The sequence below is a fragment of the Pleurodeles waltl genome, chromosome 8 (assembly GCF_031143425.1).
Source record: "Pleurodeles waltl isolate 20211129_DDA chromosome 8, aPleWal1.hap1.20221129, whole genome shotgun sequence".
NCBI lineage: Eukaryota > Metazoa > Chordata > Amphibia > Caudata > Salamandridae > Pleurodeles > Pleurodeles waltl.
The window spans coordinates 1,543,941,012-1,543,960,874 of record NC_090447.1 but is presented as its reverse complement, the minus strand read 5'-3'; the positions used below and the strand labels follow the sequence as shown (position 1 = coordinate 1,543,960,874).

The window sequence follows — 19,863 nt, the reverse complement described above, 5'->3', positions numbered from 1 at the left end:
CAGGACTGTCTTTGTGCAGGAAGGGAAACCTTCCTGCACAAAAAACAATCCAGAGAGGTTTTTTACTCTTCCTACGTGTCTTGCAGGATGCAGCACACATAGAAAGAGTAAAAAAAAAGGAGAAATAAAGATATTTCTGGGAATGCGTCAAAATCCAGGGATGTTCCGTGGGAACACTCACCACATCCCCTATGGAACTCCTCCCTGGCACGGAGTAATGTAACTCGAGATTTATGAAGCTACGCAGGGGCTCGCAAGGTGGCGTCCCGCGGCTTCATAAATCTCACTTACGGTGTGCGTCGCTCCTGCACTACATTGCGTGGTGCAAGAGTGACGCAAACCCGGCCACAAATATGGGCCTAAGTGGCATATTTATGGGGATTTGGCATAGGTCAGCGCCACAGGTCATCTTGCTGCACTGCCCTATACCGAAGTGGAAGTGCAGGAATGCAACATGGTGCACTCCTGTCCTTCCCCCTGCACTGGTGTCATTTCAGCAGCCTAGCAGCAACGCAGGCACCCTTGCACCATTGTGCAGGACGGGACACCTTCCGGCACAAGAACAATCCATGGAGGCGTTTCCTCCTTCTATGTGCGCTGCAGGATGTTGCACACATGAAAAGAGGATACAACGAGCAGAAATAAAAATGTTTCTCCTCATTACACCTCCCCAGGGAGGCGTAAAGTTTTGGCGCTTCCCCGGGATACATTGCCTTGTAAACCTGAGAATGGGTCAAAACCCATGGGTGTTGCGTGGAAAACCCCACGACCCGCGACTTGCAGCGACTTGCATTGCTTTGTCTTACTCCAAATCTACGAGGCCAGTCAAAGCGCGCAGAGTGGATTTGCGCGGCCTCACAGATACAGTAGAGGCTTGTGCTGCCGCTCCTTCATCAAACGTCAAGCAACAGTGGTGCTAGCCTCTCGTAAATATGCCCCTAAGCCCCTAGGAGTGCACCACATATACACCATTACATGATCAAACACTCGCCTACCATCATATATAACAAGCTACAGCATGCCCTCAAAACCCACCATCACAAGGCCAAACCACCAACAAAAACAACTCTGCATCCGCAGTGAAACATCCATCCATCATCATACGGTGCACGCACGCACACTGTGCAACGGCCACAGAGCCAGCTTCCATTGCAACTCCATCCCCGTCATCTGCCAGCAGAACTCTCAGTAAATGTCCAATCTGCCATAGTCACATGCCCACCATCGTAAACAACATATGACCAAACAGACACCAGCACACAACCAAAAACCCCTCATCAGCCAGTCACCCAGAAACCACCGTGTCACATGGCAGGGTGACCCATGTCACATGGGTGGGAGAACCATGTCACATTGGTGGGCGACCCATGTCACATGGCTAGGCGATCAATGCCACATGGCTGGGTGACCACTGTTACATGGGTGGGCGACTGATACCACATGGCTAGGCGACCCATGTCACATGGCTAGGCGACCCGTGTCACATAGCTGGATGACCCGTGTCACATGGGTGGGCGACCCATGTCCCATGGCTAGGCAATCCATGTCACATGGCAGGGTGACCAGTGTCACATGGGTGGGCGGCCCATGTCACATGGGTGGGTGAACCATGTCATATGGGTGGGCGACCTGTGGCACATAGATATTTGACCTGTATCACATGGCTATGCGACCCGTGTCACATGGGTGGGCGACCTGTGTCACATGGCTAGGTGACCAGTGTCACATGGCTAGGGAACCCGTGTTACATGGGTGGGTGACCTGTCTCACATGGCTAGGTGACCAGTGTCACATGGCTAGGGGACCCGTGTCACATGGGTGGGCGACCTGTGTCACATGGCTAGGCGACCTGAGTCACATGGCTAGGTGACCAGTGTCACATGGCTAGGTGACCAGTGTCACATGGCTAGGGGACCCGTGTTACATGGGTGGGTGACCTGTGTCACATGGCTAGGCGACCTGTGTCACATGGCTAGGCAACCTGAGTCACATGGCTAGGTGACCCGTGTCACATGGGTGGGCGCCCTGTGTCACATGGCTAGGCGACCTGAGTCACATGGCTAGGTGACCTGTGTCACATGGCTAGCCGACCCGTGTCACATGGCTGGGTGACCCGTGTCACATGGCTAGGGGACCCGTGTTACATGGGTGGGCGACCTGTGTCACATGGCTAGGCGACCTGTGTCACATGGCTAGGCGACCTGAGTCACATGGCTAGCCGACCCGTGTCACATGGGTGGGCGACCTGTGTCACATGGCTAGGCGACCTGAGTCACATGGGTGGGCGACCTGTGTCACATGGCTAGGTGACCCGTGTCACATGGGTGGGCGACCCGTGTCACATGGGTGGGCGACCTGTGTCACATGGGAGGCGACCCGAGTCACATGGCTAGGCGACCCGTGTCACATGGGTGGGCGACCTGTGTCACATGGGAGGCGACCCGAGTCACATGGCAGGGTGACCCGTGTCACACGGGAGGCAACCAATCTGCTCAGTCACCTATTATATTTGCGAAATGTGTGTCAAGAGTGCTGGTTTCATATTGTCTCCTGTGCCGCGACTCTGGTGATCCCATATGTGTTGCCATCAGTGATGCTTTCAGTGCGATCATGTGTCGTGTTTGGCAGGCGTGAGTTGTGATTCTAGCGGTGTGCCATAGATGACAGGTTTGGGGGTTTGCAGTTGAACCATAACTGTAACTATGGTTTTGCCACTGAGTTTCCCTAGCATCATGGAGAGAGAATACACTTATGAACCAAAACTCACGACTAACTGTTGTTTTTAGACTGTGCGTATAGCCTCAGACTGCTTTCTATAGGTTACATCCTCAGACTGCTTTCTATAGGTTACATCCTCAGACTGCTTTCTATAGGTTACATTCTCTGATTGCTTTCTATAGGTTACGTCCTTAGATCGTTTGCTATCTCAGAAACCCGTTGCGCACTATATTCCTGTGAGATGACGGTTCTGACTATCTGGTTCGCCCTGGTTTTTCGCTTTTTCATCACCTTGTTTTTGACCTTTTGCTATGAGGGATCCTCCTAGTTGTGGACTCACCCACAGTAAACTCATCGTAAAATGGACTACGCGTGTTTACCGCTGGTGCTACCTTGTTAAGCAAAGGGTGCTGTGACGCAGCAAGGTTAGGAGGCCCTGGGCTGGTTACACGTGATCATGTGTGCACATGTGTGAGGGTTGCGCGGGGTGGATTCCTAGTGTGAACAGCCCAAGAACTGCGCTTAGGCAGCCTGGCACAGAAAGAACTCTGCCGAGTGGGAGGTGACCTGGCGAAGGCTTCATGAGATGGGTTTACACATGTGAGGGATGGTCAGCGTGCTTACTGTCTTTCACTGTGGGGACACTCCATTAAATGTCAATGGGAAGGATGGCCTGGGGCACAACTCCAGACACCTAGGGCCCACAGAGACCAGAGTCACACCAATGTGCACTGTAACCTGTATGAAATGAATGAGGAATGCAGTAGGCTGCAAAGGCAGAGTTGCACAACTTATGGGTCATCCAGGAATGTCTTCTTTCTCTGACGCAGCACGGGATTAGGGCTAGTTACTGCTCTGTCCAGCTGCCTGAGCAGGGCCCTGCATCAATCAGCTAGCAGTCATCTCGTGCCAGGAAATGGGCAGAGAGGCCCTGGAAGGAATGTCAGAGAGGAGGGGCTGAGAGTCTCAGAGCACATGTGGCCCTAGCTCCTGGACGATGCCATTTTCAGGTATCCATGAAGACTGTGCAGGAAGGAGGGGACAGGGGCACAGAAGTGATGTGGCACATCTGGATAGGCCAAAGGTGCAGGCCTGCTGGACACTTCCATCCCCACTTACAAGGTCCTGCAGAGGGGAGAGTCCTCTCTTGGCTGTGTTTCCCTACAGGACACTGAGACTGCAGACGGGCGTCATGGACAACTGGAAGGAAGAGCTCCCTGACTGGCCCCTGGGGCAGGGACTCTGCCCATGAATTACTTCAGACCCAACGAGGCGCAGTGAGGTTCTGTTTCGGGGAAAGACTGGGCTGGCGCAAGGATGGCACGCAGCCCAGAACAAAAGGGAGCATCCAGGGGAAAGTCTGGCGCAGGGAGTCAGTGGGACAGGCTCACTACAATTTGGAACCTTCTAAGCCAGGAGGCCTAATGAAAGGGCTCCGGGTGGCAAGGGCTCATCACCAGGAGCAAAACAACACCAGGATCATCAAAATCGGCCCCTGGGGACCGAGATATCACAAGCAGAAGGTCTGAGACCTTTGTCCTATTTCCGAGCGAGTGGCGAATCGTGTGAGGCTGTGCCGCTGGACAGGTCGATACCCGGGGGTTCAGGGCCCGGGAGCTGCCCCCAAAAGAAGTAAAGATGGGGGGCATGTAGGAAAGTACCATCTTGCCTGGCATGTTACCCCCATTTTTCACTGTATATATGTTGTTTTAGTTGTATGTGTCACTGGGACCCTGGTAACCCAGGGCCCCAGTGCTCATAAGTGTGCCTGAATGTGTTACCTGTGTAGTGACTAACTGTCTCACTGAGGCTCTGCTAATCAGAACCTCAGTGGTAATGCTCTCTCATTTCTTTCCAAATTGTCACTAACAGGCTAGTGACCATTTTTACCAATTTACATTGGCTTACTGGAACACCCTTATAATTCCCTAGTATATGGTACTGAGGTACCCAGGGTATTGGGGTTCCAGGAGATCCCTATGGGCTGCAGCATTTCTTTTGCCACCCATAGGGAGCTCTGACAATTCTTACACAGGCCTGCCACTGCAGCCTGAGTGAAATAACGTCCACGTTATTTCACAGCCATTTTACACTGCACTTAAGTAACTTATAAGTCACCTATATGTCTAACCTTTACCTGGTAAAGGTTAGGTGCAAAGTTACTTAGTGTGTGGGCACCCTGGCACTAGCCAAGGTGCCCCCACATTGTTCAGAGCCAATTGCCTGAACTTTGTGAGTGCGGGGACACCATTACACGCGTGCACTACATATAGGTCACTACCTATATGTAGCTTCACAATGGTAACTCCGAATATGGCCATGTAACATGTCTATGATCATGGAATTGCCCCCTCTATGCCATCCTGGCATTGTTGGCACAATTCCATGATCCCAGTGGTCTGTAGCACAGACCCTGGTACTGCCAAACTGCCCTTCCTGGGGTTTCACTGCAGCTGCTGCTGCTGCCAACCCCTCAGACAGGCATCTGCCCTCCTGGGGTCCAGCCAGGCCTGGCCCAGGATGGCAGAACCAAGAACTTCCTCTGAGAGAGGGTGTGACACCCTCTCCCTTTGGAAAATGGTGTGAAGGCAGGGGAGGAGTAGCCTCCCCCAGCCTCTGGAAATGCTTTCTTGGGCACAGATGTGGCCAATTCTGCATAAGCCAGTCTACACCGGTTCAGGGACCCCTTAGCCCCTGCTCTGGCGCGAAACTGGACAAAGGAAAGGGGAGTGCCCACTCCCCTGACCTGCACCTCCCCTGGGAGGTGTCCAGAGCTCCTCCAGTGTGCTCCAGACCTCTGCCATCTTGGAAACAGAGGTGCTGCTGGCACACTGGACTGCTCTGAGTGGCCAGTGCCACCAGGTGACGTCAGAGACTCCTGCTGATAGGCTCCTTCAGGTGTTAGTAGCCTATCCTCTCTCCTAAGTAGCCAAACCCTCTTTTCTGGCTATTTAGGGTCTCTGTCTCTGGGGAAACTTTAGATAACGAATGCAAGAGCTCATCCGAGTTCCTCTGCATCTCTCTCTTCACCTTCTGATAAGGAATCGACTGCTGACCGCGCTGGAAGCCTGCAAACCTGCAACATAGTAGCAAAGACGACTACTGCAACTCTGTAACGCTGATCCTGCCGCCTTCTCGACTGTTTTCCTGCTTGTGCATGCTGTGGGGGTAGTCTGCCTCCTCTCTGCACTAGAAGCTCCGAAGAAATCTCCAGTGGGTCGACGGAATCTTCCCCCTGCAACCGCAGGCACCAAAAAGCTGCATCACTGGTCCCTTGGGTCTCCTCTCAGCACAACGAGCGAGGTCCCTCGAATCCAGCGACTCTGTCCAAGTGACCCTCACAGTCCAGTGACTCTTCAGCCCAAGTTTGGTGGAGGTAAGTCCTTGCCTCACCTCGCTGGGCTGCATTGCTGGGAACCGCGACTTTGCAGCTACTCCGGCCCCTGTGCACTTCCGGCGGAAATCCTTTGTGCACAGCCAAGCCTGGGTCCACGGCACTCTAACCTGCATTGCACGACTTTCTAAGTTGGTCTCCGGCGACGTGGGACTCCTTTGTGCAACTTCGGCGAGCACCGTTTCATGCATCCTCGTAGTGCCTGTTTCTGGCATTTCTCCGGGTGCTACCTGCTTCAGTGAGGGCTGTTTGTCTTGCTCGACGTCCCCTCTCTCTCCAGGTCCAATTTGCGACCTCCTGGTCCCTCCTGGGCCCCGGCAGCGTCCAAAAACGCCAACCGCACGATTTGCAGCTAGCAAGGCTTGTTGGCGTTCTTTCGGCGGGAAAACACTTCTGCACGACTCTCCATGGCGAGAGGGATCCGTCCACCAAAGGGGAAGTCTCTAGCCCTTTTCGTTCCTGCAGAAACCTCAGCTTCTTCTGTCCAGTAGAAGCTTCTTTGCACCCGCAGCTGGCATTTCCTGGGCATCTGCCCATCTCCGACTTGCTTGTGACTTTTGGACTTGGTCCCCTTGTTCCACAGGTACCCTAGATTGGAAATCCACAGTTGTTGCATTGCTGGTTTGTGTCTTTCCTGCATTATTCCTCTAACACGACTTCTTTGTCCTTAGAGGAACTTTAGTGCACTTTGCACTCACTTTTCAGGGTCTTGGGGAGGGTTATTTTTCTAACCCTCACTATTTTCTAATAGTCCCAGCGACCCTCTACAAGGTCACATAGGTTTGGGGTCCATTCGTGGTTCGCATTCCACTTTTGGAGTATATGGTTTGTGTTGCCCCTATCCCTATGTTTCCCCATTGCATCCTATTGTAACTATACATTGTTTGCACTGTTTTCTAAGACTATACTGCATATTTTTGCTATTGTGTATATATATCTTGTGTATATTTCCTATCCTCTCACTGAGGGTACACTCTAAGATACTTTGGCATATTGTCATAAAAATAAAGTACCTTTATTTTTAGTATAACTGTGTATTGTGTTTTATTATGATATTGTGCATATGACACTAAGTGGTACTGTAGTAGCTTCACACGTCTCCTAGTTCAGCCTGAGCTGCTCTGCTAAGCTACCATTATCTATCAGCCTAAGCTGCTAGACACCCTATACACTAATAAGGGATAACTGGGCCTGGTGCAAGGTGCAAGTACCCCTTGGTACTCACTACAAGCCAGTCCAGCCTCCTACAGGGCACCATAGCGGAAGGTTCTGGAAAGGATCCGATCCCCATCCGAGGCCCTAGTGGTGCAAGAGGAAGAGGGGGGAGTGCAGCCGCACTCCCCCAAGGCGACCTGTCTGTCTGCAGCTCGTGCATCTGTCCGCAGAAGCGATCAGACACCAAATGAAGGGTCGGCTCCCGCAGAAGCACCTAGAGGTGCTGGCCATGCATGGAGACAGCAGGAGCGGCCAGGACTGGGCTTCCGGAACCGCTCCCCAATGCCACTTACCTGGTGGGACCAGACACCCCCCAACACGAGGACAGCCGGGGGTGGGCTCCCTGCGCTGCTCTCCGACAAGGCAGTCTCGTGGGGGTGTCTGGGCATCCTTCAGACAAAGAGCATCGTGGCGCGAGGCCACTGACAGACACCAATGAAACACTGAAGGGAAGCAGCTCGCCCCGGCAGCAGCAGGAGAGCCGCTCATCTAACCTGCCCCACAATTCCTTGCGAGGCACAATGTCTCCCTCAGCTCCATTCTCAGCTTGTGGTGGCCCCACGAAGATGGGGCTACCACCGACAAAGTGCACAATGGCAGGGGGACCTGCAGGAGCAGCATAGCGTCACTCCAGCGCTGTGTTTGTGTCCTTACCCTGTGAGAAAGTAGCCTCTTCCTAGCATGATTACCCCAATTTCTGGCCTGTTTGTCAGTATGCTTGACTGTGTCACTGGAGTCCTGCTAACCAGGACGCCAGTGCTTATGCTCTGTCTTTTCCCAAATTTGTCACTACATACCGGTAACCCAGTATTTCATCCCAAATTGGCACACTGGTGCCCCCTCACAAGTCCCTAGTATACATTACTTAGCTACCCAGGGTATTGGAGTTCCAGGGGATCCCTAAGGGCTGCAGCATTTATTTTGCCACCCACAGGGAGCCCATGCAAAGGCTTCTGCAGGACTGCGGTGCATGCACCCTTTCACTGCCATTTACACTGCACCAGGTCACTTATAAGTCGCCTATATGTCAGGCCGCCCAACCCTGAAGGCTGGGTGCAAAGTACCTGTGTGTGAGGACACCCCTGCACCAGAAGAGTGCCCCAACGTCATCCAGGACTATTTTCCCAGACTTTGTGAGTTCGCAGATGCTATTTTACATGTGCACTGGACATAGGTCAATACCTATTTCTAGCTTCTCAATGGTAACTCCGAATATCGCCATGTAATCTGTCTAACATCTGAGAATTGTACCCCAATACTGATTCTAGTATTGGTTTTAGAATTCCATGCACTCTGGGGGCTCCACAGTGGACCCCCAGCACTGCCCATACCAGCCTTCTGAGGTTTTCCAGGCAGCCCCAGCTGCTGCCACCTCTCAAGGAGGTTTCTGCCCCCAGTCCCTGCTCCGGTGTGAAACTGGACAAAGGAAAGGGGAGTGACCACTCCTCTGTCCATCACCACCCTATGGGTGGTGGTCAGAGCTCCTCCAGAGTGTCCCTGGGTTTTGACATCTTGGATTCCAAGGTGGTGGGGCACTCTGGGAGCATCTGAGTGGCCAGTGCCAGCAAGTGACATCAGAGACCCCTCCTGATAGGTGCTTACCTGGTTAGGTGACCAATCTCCCTCTCAGGGCTATTTAGGGTCTCTCTCTTGGGTGGTTCTTCAGATTCGGATTGCAAGACTCCAGCAGGAATCCTCTGCATCCTTTACTTCATCTTCTACCAACAGAACCACAGCTGGACCCTCAAGGAACTCTACAAACTGCAACAAAGAAGCAAAGACAACTTCTGCAACATTGTATCTTCAGCGCCTGCCTGCAACTGCAACTGTTTCCAGGTCGTGCATCCTCCGAGGATAGCCTGTGTTCAGCCTGCACCAGAAGAACAAAGGAATCTCTTGTCGAGTGACAGAGTCACTTCCCTGCTTCAGCAGGCAACTTTCTGCAGCAACAACCAGTGGCTTGGACCCCCGCTCCAGATGACAGGCATGGATCCAGCAACACGGGTGGTGGACTGAAGTGACCCTGAGAATCCCACGGTCCAGCTGTCGAACTTTAGTGGAGGTAAGAGCTTGCCTCCCCACGCAAGATAGTACCCCCATGCACCGCGTGACTTGCAGTTGCCAAGGCTTGTGTGCGACCTTCCAAGAAGTTCTTCATGCACAGCACAGCTTAGGCCCCCAGCACTCCATCCTGCGACTCACAGCTCCCTGAGTGGTTCTCCGGTGGCGTGGGAATCCTTTGTGTCATGCTGCATGGGCCTCCATTTGCACCTCCTTTGTCCCTGTGCTGTGGAACTCCTGAGCACCTTGCCTGGTCTTCTGAGGGCTCTCAGAGTTGCTGCGAGCCCCCTCTGTCTCCCCCTCCTGGGTAGAGGCCACCAGGTCCCTCCTGGTCCCGGGCAGCACCATTTTCCGCTAACAGTGAGCTTTGCATGTGCCAAGTCTTGTTGGCAGAACCCAGTGACGTAAAACAGGGTAACATTTCCCCTTGGGTGAGCCCAGAATGATTATGAAATGTCATCCAAGATTAATTCCATCAACTTGTGTATATTTGTAGATTGTTGCATAGTATTGAGTAGCGTGTGTGTAATAAATGTACTTTTACTTTATCAAAAGAAAAGCACAGCCTGGACAATCATTTATTGAGAGTAATGCGTGTGTGCTCGTGAATGGGGATTACTAGCCCACACCGCCTCCCTTGAGTAAGCCTTGGACTGCTCTGCGACGCTACCCTATGAGAGTCGAGCGCTACAATGGGGTGTTTGGTTCCCGGTGGCGGTCGGTGCGGACTCGTTACTTGTGCAGGCCACACAACTAATGACCCACCCTCCAACAATTCCTAAAACCCTGCATGAAAACTGAACTCGACTGACTTCCGCTTGAGTCCTCTCTTCTCTTTCTTCAGAGTGATGGTCCACCTCCCCTCCGTTCTCCACATGCCCCCTGCGTCTGAGGGTGGCCTCCTCTCAGTCCCATGCCTGTCTGTCTTAATCCCTCTAATGCAATTCTGCAAGTGGCTGACACCTCATTTCATAGATCACAACCTCTCTTTAAAACCCAATCCCTGTAAACTAACATTGCAGTGGGTCCAATTCACAAAGGTAAGTTTAGACCAAAAGTCTAAGGGGCAGATTTAAGGAAAGTGGCGCTGCAACCAGTGCCCCTTAGCACCCCCTACCGCCCCCTTGTGTGCGCCGTATTTAAAATATAGTGCATCTTGGCACGGGGGCAATAGCATCATTTTTTAATGCTATTGATGTAGTCTGAAGGAGTAGCACCAAAATGTTGGCGCTACTCCTGCAGAGGACATAGGGGCCTATTATACATACGCCCCCTTTAACACCTGCTCTTAGCAGGCGGTAAAAGAGTGGTAAAAATTGGCGCAAGGAAATCTCTTAGATTTCCTTGTGCTATTTTTTCACCCCCCCAAATGGAGGGGTGCCCAAGGGTTTACAAAGTAAGGCATGCATCGCACCACTTTGTGAATACTGCACTTGAAAAGGCCACTTTAGCGCCAACTTAGCGTAAAAGAATGACACTATGGCGGCGCTAAGGTGGAGCTAGGGGCTCTTAAATATGCCCCTAAATTTAGACCTAAAGTCTGAGTTAAGACCCGAAGTCTAACTTTACTTATAGTAAAGGTAGACTTTTGGTGTGAACTTCGACAAAAAATCTAGGCCCATATTTATACTTTTTTAGCGCCGCATTTGCGCCGCTTTTTGACGCAAAAACGGCGCAATTTTGCTAAATCCAATTGTATTTTGCAAGTTTGCACCGTTTTTGCGTCAAAAAGAGGCGCAAATGCAGCGCTAAAAAAGTATAAATATGGGCCCTAATGTTACTGCTAGTTAAGTTAGACTTTTGGTGTAAACTTAGACGTTTGGTCTAAATTCACCTTTGTGAATGAAGTCCCTAGTCTCCAGTAGCCTATCCTTCTCACCAACCATTCACCCAAACCCACCTGGCCTCCAGTACGACCACACCTAACTGGTATTACTCTAATCTATCACAACGTAACCGGAGTGAATGCATGCCACGTCTCTCTTTCTTGAGAGCCCATGTTCAGCGTTCGACCGCTGGATCAACCACTAACCTTGGGTTCCGCCGCACTACCTGCCCTAAAGCGCTTGGAAATCTCCTCAGGGGTAGTATGCGCTATAGAAATGCAATTACAATTCACATTCCTACATGACTCCAATCGACTGCACTTCATTATACTCCACTACGCAATACTTTACCACACTCTACGCCACTAGTCAACGCTCCTCTCTACACCGTTCTACTCCACCACACTCTCCTCCACCCTCTTCAGCTGTAATCTACTGAAACATGTCGCTCTACGACACTGTACTCCACGTCATCTGTGTACAATCCACTTACAAATCTGTACTCAACGCTTTCCTGCACCACTGCACTGTACAACACTCTACTCCTTACTATAGACTTTATACCACAGCACTCCACTGTACACCACTCTAATCCTTTCTATGGAATTTATACCACAGCGCTCCACTGTACAACACTCTACTCCTTATTATAGACTTTATACTACAGCACTCCACTGTACAACACTCTACTCCTTACTATGGACTTTACACCACAGCACTCCACTGTACACCACTCTACTCCTTATTATAGACTTTATACCACAGCACTCCACTGTACACCACTCTAATCCTTTCTATGGAATTTATACCACAGCGCTCCACTGTACAACACTCTACTCCTTATTATAGACTTTATACTACAGCACTCCACTGTACAACACTCTACTCCTTACTATGGACTTTACACCACAGCACTCCACTGTACACCACTCTACTCCTTATTATAGACTGTATACCAGAGCACTCCACTGTACAACACTCTACTCCTTTCTATGGAATTTATACCACAGCACTCCACTGTACAACACTCTACTCCTTTCTATGGACTTTATACCACAGCACTCCATTGTACAACACTCTACTCCTTCCTATAGAATTAATACCACAGCATTCCACTGTACAACACTCTACTCCTTACTATAGACTTTATACCACAGCACTCCACTGTACACCACTCTACTCCCTATTATAGACTTAATACCACAGCACTCCACTGTACAACATTCTACTCCTTTCTACAAGACTTTATACCACAGCACTGCACTGTACAACACACTACTACTTTTTACAGACTTTATACCACAGCACTCCACTGTACAACACTCTACTTCTTTCTAAAGACTTTATACCACAGCACTCCACTGTACACCAATCTAATCCTTTCTAAAGACTTTATACCACAGCGCTCAACTGTACAACACTCTCCTTTCTATGGACTTTATACCACAGCACTTCATTGTACAACAGTCTACTCCTTCCTATAGACTTTATACCACAGCGCTCCACTGTACAACACTCTACTCCTTTCTACGAGACTTTATACCACAGCACTGCACTGTACAACACACTACTCCTTTTTACAGACCTTATACCACAGCACTCCACTGTACAACACTCTACTCCTTTCTAAAGACTTTATACCACAGCACTCCACTGTACAACAATCTACTCCTTACTATAGACTTTATACCACAGCACTCCACTATACAACACTCTACTCCTTTCTAAAGACTTTATACCACAGCACTCCACTGTACAACAATCTACTCCTTACTATAGACTTTATACCACAGCACTCCACTGTACAACACTCTAGTCCTTTCTAAAGACTTTATAGCACAGCACTCCACTGTACACCACTCTACTCCTTACTATAGACTTTATACCACAGCACTCCACTGTACAACAACTCCTTACTATAGACTTTATACCACAGCACTCCACTGTACAACACTCTACTCCTTTCTAAAGACTTTATAGCACAGCACTCCACTGTACACCACTCTACTCCTTACTATAGACTTTATAGCACAGCACTTCACTGTACTGTAGACATAACACTCCAATTTTTGACACTTTACTGAACCGCACGCTACACCCCTGGACTGCTATGCGCCCCACACCACTGTACAGGGCTCCAATCCACTCTATCACACTTTACTTCCCTGTACGCCACCTCACTCCTCTCTACTCCACTCTGCTCCACTCTACAACACTGCACTGTACAACGCTGACCTCTGCTGTACTGCACGACCCTCCACATGACAACACTGCACTCGACAACACTGCACTGTACAACGCTGACCTCTGCTGTACTGCACGACCCTCCACATGACAACACTGCACTCGACAACACTGCACTGTACAACGCTGTCCTCCACGGTACTGCACGACCCTCCACATGACAGCACTGGAGTCTACAACACTGCACTGTACAACGCTGTCCTCCACGGTACTGCACGACCCTCCACATGACAACACTGCACTCTACAACACTGCACTGTACAACGCTGTCCTCCACGGTACTGCACGACCCTCCACATGACAACACTGCACTCTACAACACTGCACTGTACAACGCTGTCCTCCACGGTACTGCACGACCCTCCACATGACAACACTGCACTCTACAACACTGCACTGTACAACGCTGTCCTCCACGGTACTGCACGACCCTCCACATGACAGCACTGGAGTCTACAACACTGCACTGTACAACGCTGTCCTCCACGGTACTGCACGACCCTCCACATGACAACACTGCACTCTACAACACTGCACTGTACAACGCTGTCCTCCACGGTACTGCACGACCCTCCACATGACAGCACTGGAGTCTCATCATTTGCAACACATTCTTGTTAAGAATTGAAGAGACCCCTGCAGTTGTGAGAGGCGCCCCTGCTGCAGGTTGTAGCATCCCAGTGACGTCACTGCAGGTAAAGCGCGGCCTTCACAAGACGTGTAACATGTCATCGTCACGATACAGCGCAGGGGGCGCGGCGGGGGGTAGTTAGGGGTGCCTGGGTGGCGAGCTGGAGAGACTGGGGGTGCCCCCTGTAATATCTATAGGATACACCGAAGTGCCCCTCACTGCCACCAAGCTTCAATCTGTGTTTCTTTGAATATAAATACATTCACTAAAGACCCAGAGGTCACAGGGGCGTTATAATGAGGTTCAGAGTTTACTCTCAGGAGAGCCGGAGCCCCGCAGGGCCGGGGTCTCAGCGCCCTCTGTCCAGGCTCCCTCTGGGTGTAAAACATGGTTTCAAGCGCCGGCTCAGAGACTAATACCAGCGCCCGACGCTACTGCGCCGCGAGCTTGGAGCTGGCAGCCTTCACCTGGATAGGAGCTCAGTGCCCACACCCGGGGCAGGGGTGCCCACTACAGCGGGCACGAGGTGGGGCACCAGCCACGGACGCCCACTGTCCCCTGAGATGTACCCACACCCGGGGCAGGAGTACCCACTACAGCGGGCACGAGTACCCACTACAGCGGGCACGAGGTGGGGCACCAGCCACGGACGCCCACTGTCCCCTGAGATGTACCCAAACCCGGGGGCACGAGTACCCACTACAGCGGGCACGAGGTGCGGCACCAGCCACGGACGCCCACTGTCCCCTGTGATGTACTCACACCCGGGGCAGGAGTACCCACTACAGCGGGCACGAGGTGGGGCACCAGCCACGGACGCCCACTGTCCCCTGAGATGTACCCAAACCCGGGGGCACGAGTACCCACTACAGCGGGCACGAGGTGGGGCACCAGCCACGGACGCCCACTGTCCCCTGAGATGTACCCAAACCCGGGGCATCAGTACCCACTACAGCGGGCACGAGGTGCGGCACCAGCCACGGACGCCCACTGTCCCCTGAGATGTACCCAAACCCGGGGCATCAGTACCCACTACAGCGGGCACGAGGTGGGGCACCAGCCACGGACGCCCACTGTCCCCTGAGATGTACCCAAACCCGGGGGCACGAGTACCCACTACAGCGGGCACGAGGTGGGGCACCAGCCACGGACGCCCACTGTCCCCTGAGATGTACCCAAACCCGGGGCATCAGTACCCACTACAGCGGGCACGAGGTGCGGCACCAGCCACGGACGCCCACTGTCCCCTGAGATGTACCCACACCCGGGGCAGGAGTACCCACTACAGCGGGCACGAGGTGGGGCTCCAGCCATGGACGCCCACTGTCCCCTGTGATGTACTCTACTCACACCCGGGGGCAGGAGTACCCACTACAGCGGGCACGAGTACACACTACAGCGGGCACGAGGTGGGGCACCAGCCAAGGACGCCCACTGTCCCCTGAGATGTACCCAAACCCGGGGCATCAGTACCCACTACAGCGGGCACGAGGTGGGGCACCAGCCAAGGACGCCCACTGTCCCCTGAGATGTACCCAAACCCGGGGCATCAGTACCCACTACAGCGGGCACGAGGTGGGGCACCACACGATGTCCAGTCATTTACCTCCTCACTGCCCGGAGGTTCAGTCATTTACCCAGTGCTTAATTTGTAAATTAAGAGGCGCCGGTGCTCAAAGCCCTCCTCTTAAACACAAGATGCTGCTGTAATTAAATCTGCCAGCACTAAATACTGAGGCAGCGTAATCCTGAAGCCATCTCTGGCCTCTTCAATCTATTTACAGCCACCCCTGCCCCTTCAGCTCATCCTGCAACTTTCTACTTTCTCCCTTTATGACACTTTTTAGTTTTTCCTTCTTCCGTCTTTCCCATATGTGTCTTTTGCTCGCAGCAAATGCTTGAGGCTGAAGACTAAGCCCGGCCCTCACAAATAAGTGCCGGTGCTCAGCACCGGAAACAACAAGCACAAATTAAGCACTGCATTTACCCCGTCACTGCCCGTAGGTCCAGTCATTTACCCCCCTCACTGCCGGGCAGAAGTCACTAACTTTCCCCTCCGAGTCCTGCCCTCCTCCCCTCCCCCAGAAGTACGCAGATGTTGGAGCATGCGCCTCGACGCCGCCTCTTTGCGCTACCCTCAGGTCTGCAGTCGCCCTACCTCCGGAATATGATTTGTCCGGCAGTGGCCATGCTGCCGAGGTAGCTCCGTGGACGAGGCGCCTGCTGTCAGCCCGGGGGAGCCCCGAAGGGGTCAGAGGTCCAGCTCCTGTCCGTCTGTCCCTGCAGGAGCCAGGTGTGGCAGGAGGCACTCACCTGCCAGGAAGACGCGAGCCCTCCCCTGCATGGCCTCAGGGCGCTACCTGCCACAGAGGGGTGCGGCTTCAGTGCGGCCTCACCCGGAGAGCACAATGAGTGAGACACTGGCAGTCAGTCCGAGCATTCCTTTCAGTGACTCGTCACTCTGCTTGCAGACAGACAACAACCACTTCCAGTCTTGGCCCCACCTCAGAAGGGACAGTGCACTGAGCTAGAGGCGCCCCTGCTTTACTGGGTCTCCTGACTGAGGTGCACCCTGTTATTTTATATGGTATGTATGTGTACAGTGCATTGTCACTTCTGAGGGTATCAGGTGTGTGCCGAGCCCTGCCCGGAGTAGGTTGGTTAATCACTCCTGGGGGTACCCTGGCACTGAGCAGGTGTGTGCCGAGCCCTGCCTAGGGTAGGTTCTTTAATCACCCGTTAGGGTATCCTGGCACTGAGCAGGTGTGTGTGCCGAGCCCTGCCTAGGGTAGGTTGGTTAACCACCCACAAGGGTATCCTGGTGCTGAGCAGGTGTTTGTGTGCCGGGCCCTGCCTAGGGTAGGTTCTTTAATCACCCGTGAGGGTAGCCTGGCACTGAGCCGGTGTGTGTCTAGCCCTGCCTAGGGTAAGTTGGTTATTCACCCACAAGGGTGTCCTGGCACTGAGCCGGTGTGTGTCTAGCCCTGCCTAGGGTAAGTTGGTTATTCACCCACAAGGGTGTCCTGGCACTGAGCAGGTGTGTGCCTAGTCCTGCCTAGGGTAGGTTGGTTCATCACCTGCAAGGATTTCCTGGGTCTGAGCAGGTGTGTGTGCCTAGCCCTGCCTAGGGTGGGTTAATGAATTGAAAACCAGGTCCTCAGTGTCTTGCAGAACTCAAGAAGAGAGGTGGAGGTTCTGATGGTGAAGTGGGAGGCCCTTCCACGCTTTAGGAACGATGAATGGGAACGCCCATCCTCCTGATCGTGTTCTGTGTGGCGGCGATGTGTGCAAGTCAGACCCCGGAGGTGTTTGGATGGTTGGTGGAAGTGTATATGAAAGTTGAGATAAGTGGGGCCTGAGTTGTGTAGTGCCTTGAATGTGTGTGGAAGGAGCATGAGATGAGTGTGTTTGTGCATCGAGAGCCAGTGGAGCTCCCTGAGGCGTGGTGTGATGTGAGTGCTGTGTGAGAGCTTGAGGATGAGTCTTGGCATCGACTTCTGGCTGGTGTGTAGTCTGCTGGTGAGTTGTTTGGTGATCTGGGTGTGGAGGGTGTTCCTAGAGTACAATTTGCTAGGGAGCCATTTGAAGATCTTCCTCAGCATCTTCAGGGTGTGGAAGCTAGATGGAGTGATGGCATCAACTTGTGCGGACATGTCCAGTTTGCTGATGATTATTTCATGGTTCCTGGCCTGGGGTCTTGGTGTGAGTCCGATGGTGAGGTTTTGTTGCCGAAGATCACTACTTCTGTCTTGTCGGTGTTTATCTTGAGACATTTGGCTTTCATCCAGCAGCTTTGGTCATGCAGGTGGAGAACTTGTTTCTTATCTTGGACGTGCGATCCGAGAGGGAGAGTGTGAGTTGCAGGTTGTAGGCGTAGGAGAGGACGTTGATGTGTGCGTGGATGTTGTTGGCCGGAGGGATCATGTATGTGTTGAAGAGGTGGGGCTGAGCGATGAACCTTGAGGCCCTCCACAGATGAGTTTTCTGGTTTCCGAGGCGTGAGGTGCCAGGCTGGCAGCTTGTGTTCTATCCGTTAAGAAGAAGCAGATCCAGAGGAGAGAAGATCCTTGGATGCCAATATTGTGCAGGCATCTGATGAGGATGGGGTATGAGACCGTGCCAAATGCTGCAGAGAGATCCAGGGGAACGAGGGCCACTGTGTCTCCTCTGCCAAAGATGTCTGCAGCAAAAATTAGTGTTTTTTCCATGTTGTGGTTGGCATGAATCGGCACTGCATGGTGTCGAGGAGTTGGTGGTTCCTGAGGTGGCCAGTGGGACACTGGTTGATTAGTTGATAGAGGTGTTGAGGATGGGTGTTAGTGCTTCACTGCTCGCATGTTGTGTGGGGCGGAGCGGCAGTACGACAAGCAGTGGTCCGGGGTTGAGAACATGAAGGAGCACAGCAGGGTAGCGGTGGGTAGGGGTGGACTTATAGTTTCTGGTGCTGGGTACAGTCCAGGCATGGACAGGCACAGTCAGGCTTGCCTTTGGGGAGCCAGCGTTGCACGTTCTGCACCTGCACCCGCCAGTGTTGCAGCAACAATTAAGTAGGTCCTAGGAGAGGGGGGGGTGCAGGGTGCCCTGGGCAGGAAACCAGTGATGTCCCTTCTTGTGCAAATGGATGATGGAAAATCCAATGATGTCACATCTTGTGCTGACTGATGATGGGCAATCCAGTGATGCCACTTCCTGTGCTAACTGATGATGGGCAATCCAGTGATGTCACTTCCTGTGCTAACTGATGATGGGCAATCCAGTGATGCCACTTCCTGTGCTGAGTGTTGATGGGCAATCCAGTGATGCCACTTCCTGTGCTAACTGATGATGGGCAATCCAGTGATGCCACTTCCTGTGCTGATGAGTGATGGGCAATCCAGTGATGCCACTTCTTGTGCTGATGAGTGATGGGCAATCCAGTGATGCCACTTCTTGTGCTGATGAGTGATGGCTAATTATGTCCTCTTGCTCTGCTTCTTCTTTTAAAAATAGTTTTGGATGTTTGAGCAGCATTGGGCAGTATTGGGCAGCAGCCATGTCTGTGCACATCATGTCCAATTAATTTACTCCAAATTTATAATAGAATTAGCTTCATAGAGGTAACAGGAGTCATTACTGGGAGAGGGTGACACATTTTGATTAAATGAGTAGGTAGATTGAGAGAGGTTTGAAACTAGTTATGAGAATCAATGGGACTTTGAAAAACTTGGATGGCTCAAGGTTTGGAGAAAGAGCGAGATTTGGTCCAAAACAATGGAAGTGCATGCAGACGGTGCAGACGGTAGGCGGCAATCATGATGCCTGTTGTAATGAGTCTTTTTTTAAAATACAGGTACACCCATGTATACTTATATACTCTTTCACACTATAATTTCAATTGAAAAAGTGTTTCTTGACTTGCCTATATCTTTGGCACCGTTTGATAAATCTTCATGAAAATTTCCAAAAAATGTGCCACCTAGAATCTTGTTGTGCATGGAGAGTTTCAGGGTGATGCCTCAAGAAAAAGGGGGGGGAGTCAAAAAAGTGCATTTCCCATTTAAATTCCCATGGAGATTGCAGACATGACTACAGCCCGAAATGCTGGACGGAATCACACCAAAATTGGCAGGATGGCTGCTTTTCATCCAGAAAGAGTGCTTTTTTAGCCCGCAGAGCGCTTTGATTGGAAAATCTATTGTGTTAAATATACCTTAAGAGGGGCTTACATCCCTCCCTTGCTTTTCCCTTGCTTTTCATTGGTTCTTGTACTTGCCTGTTGCTTTTCCTCTGTTTCC

The 19,863-nt window shown here is 52.0% G+C and overlaps 1 protein-coding gene across 1 annotated transcript in view; it reads right to left on the bottom strand.

Moving 5' to 3' along the window:
• Window positions 1-16,512, bottom strand: part of VTCN1 (V-set domain containing T cell activation inhibitor 1) — a 157,742-nt gene extending 141,230 nt beyond the window's left edge. Inside the window, exon 1 of the mRNA XM_069203016.1 lies at window positions 16,248-16,512. Within this exon, the coding sequence (XP_069059117.1) occupies window positions 16,248-16,279 (32 nt within the window). The 5' untranslated portion in view covers window positions 16,280-16,512. The remainder of the gene's footprint in view (window positions 1-16,247) is intronic.
• Window positions 16,513-19,863: the final 3,351 nt, after the last annotated feature.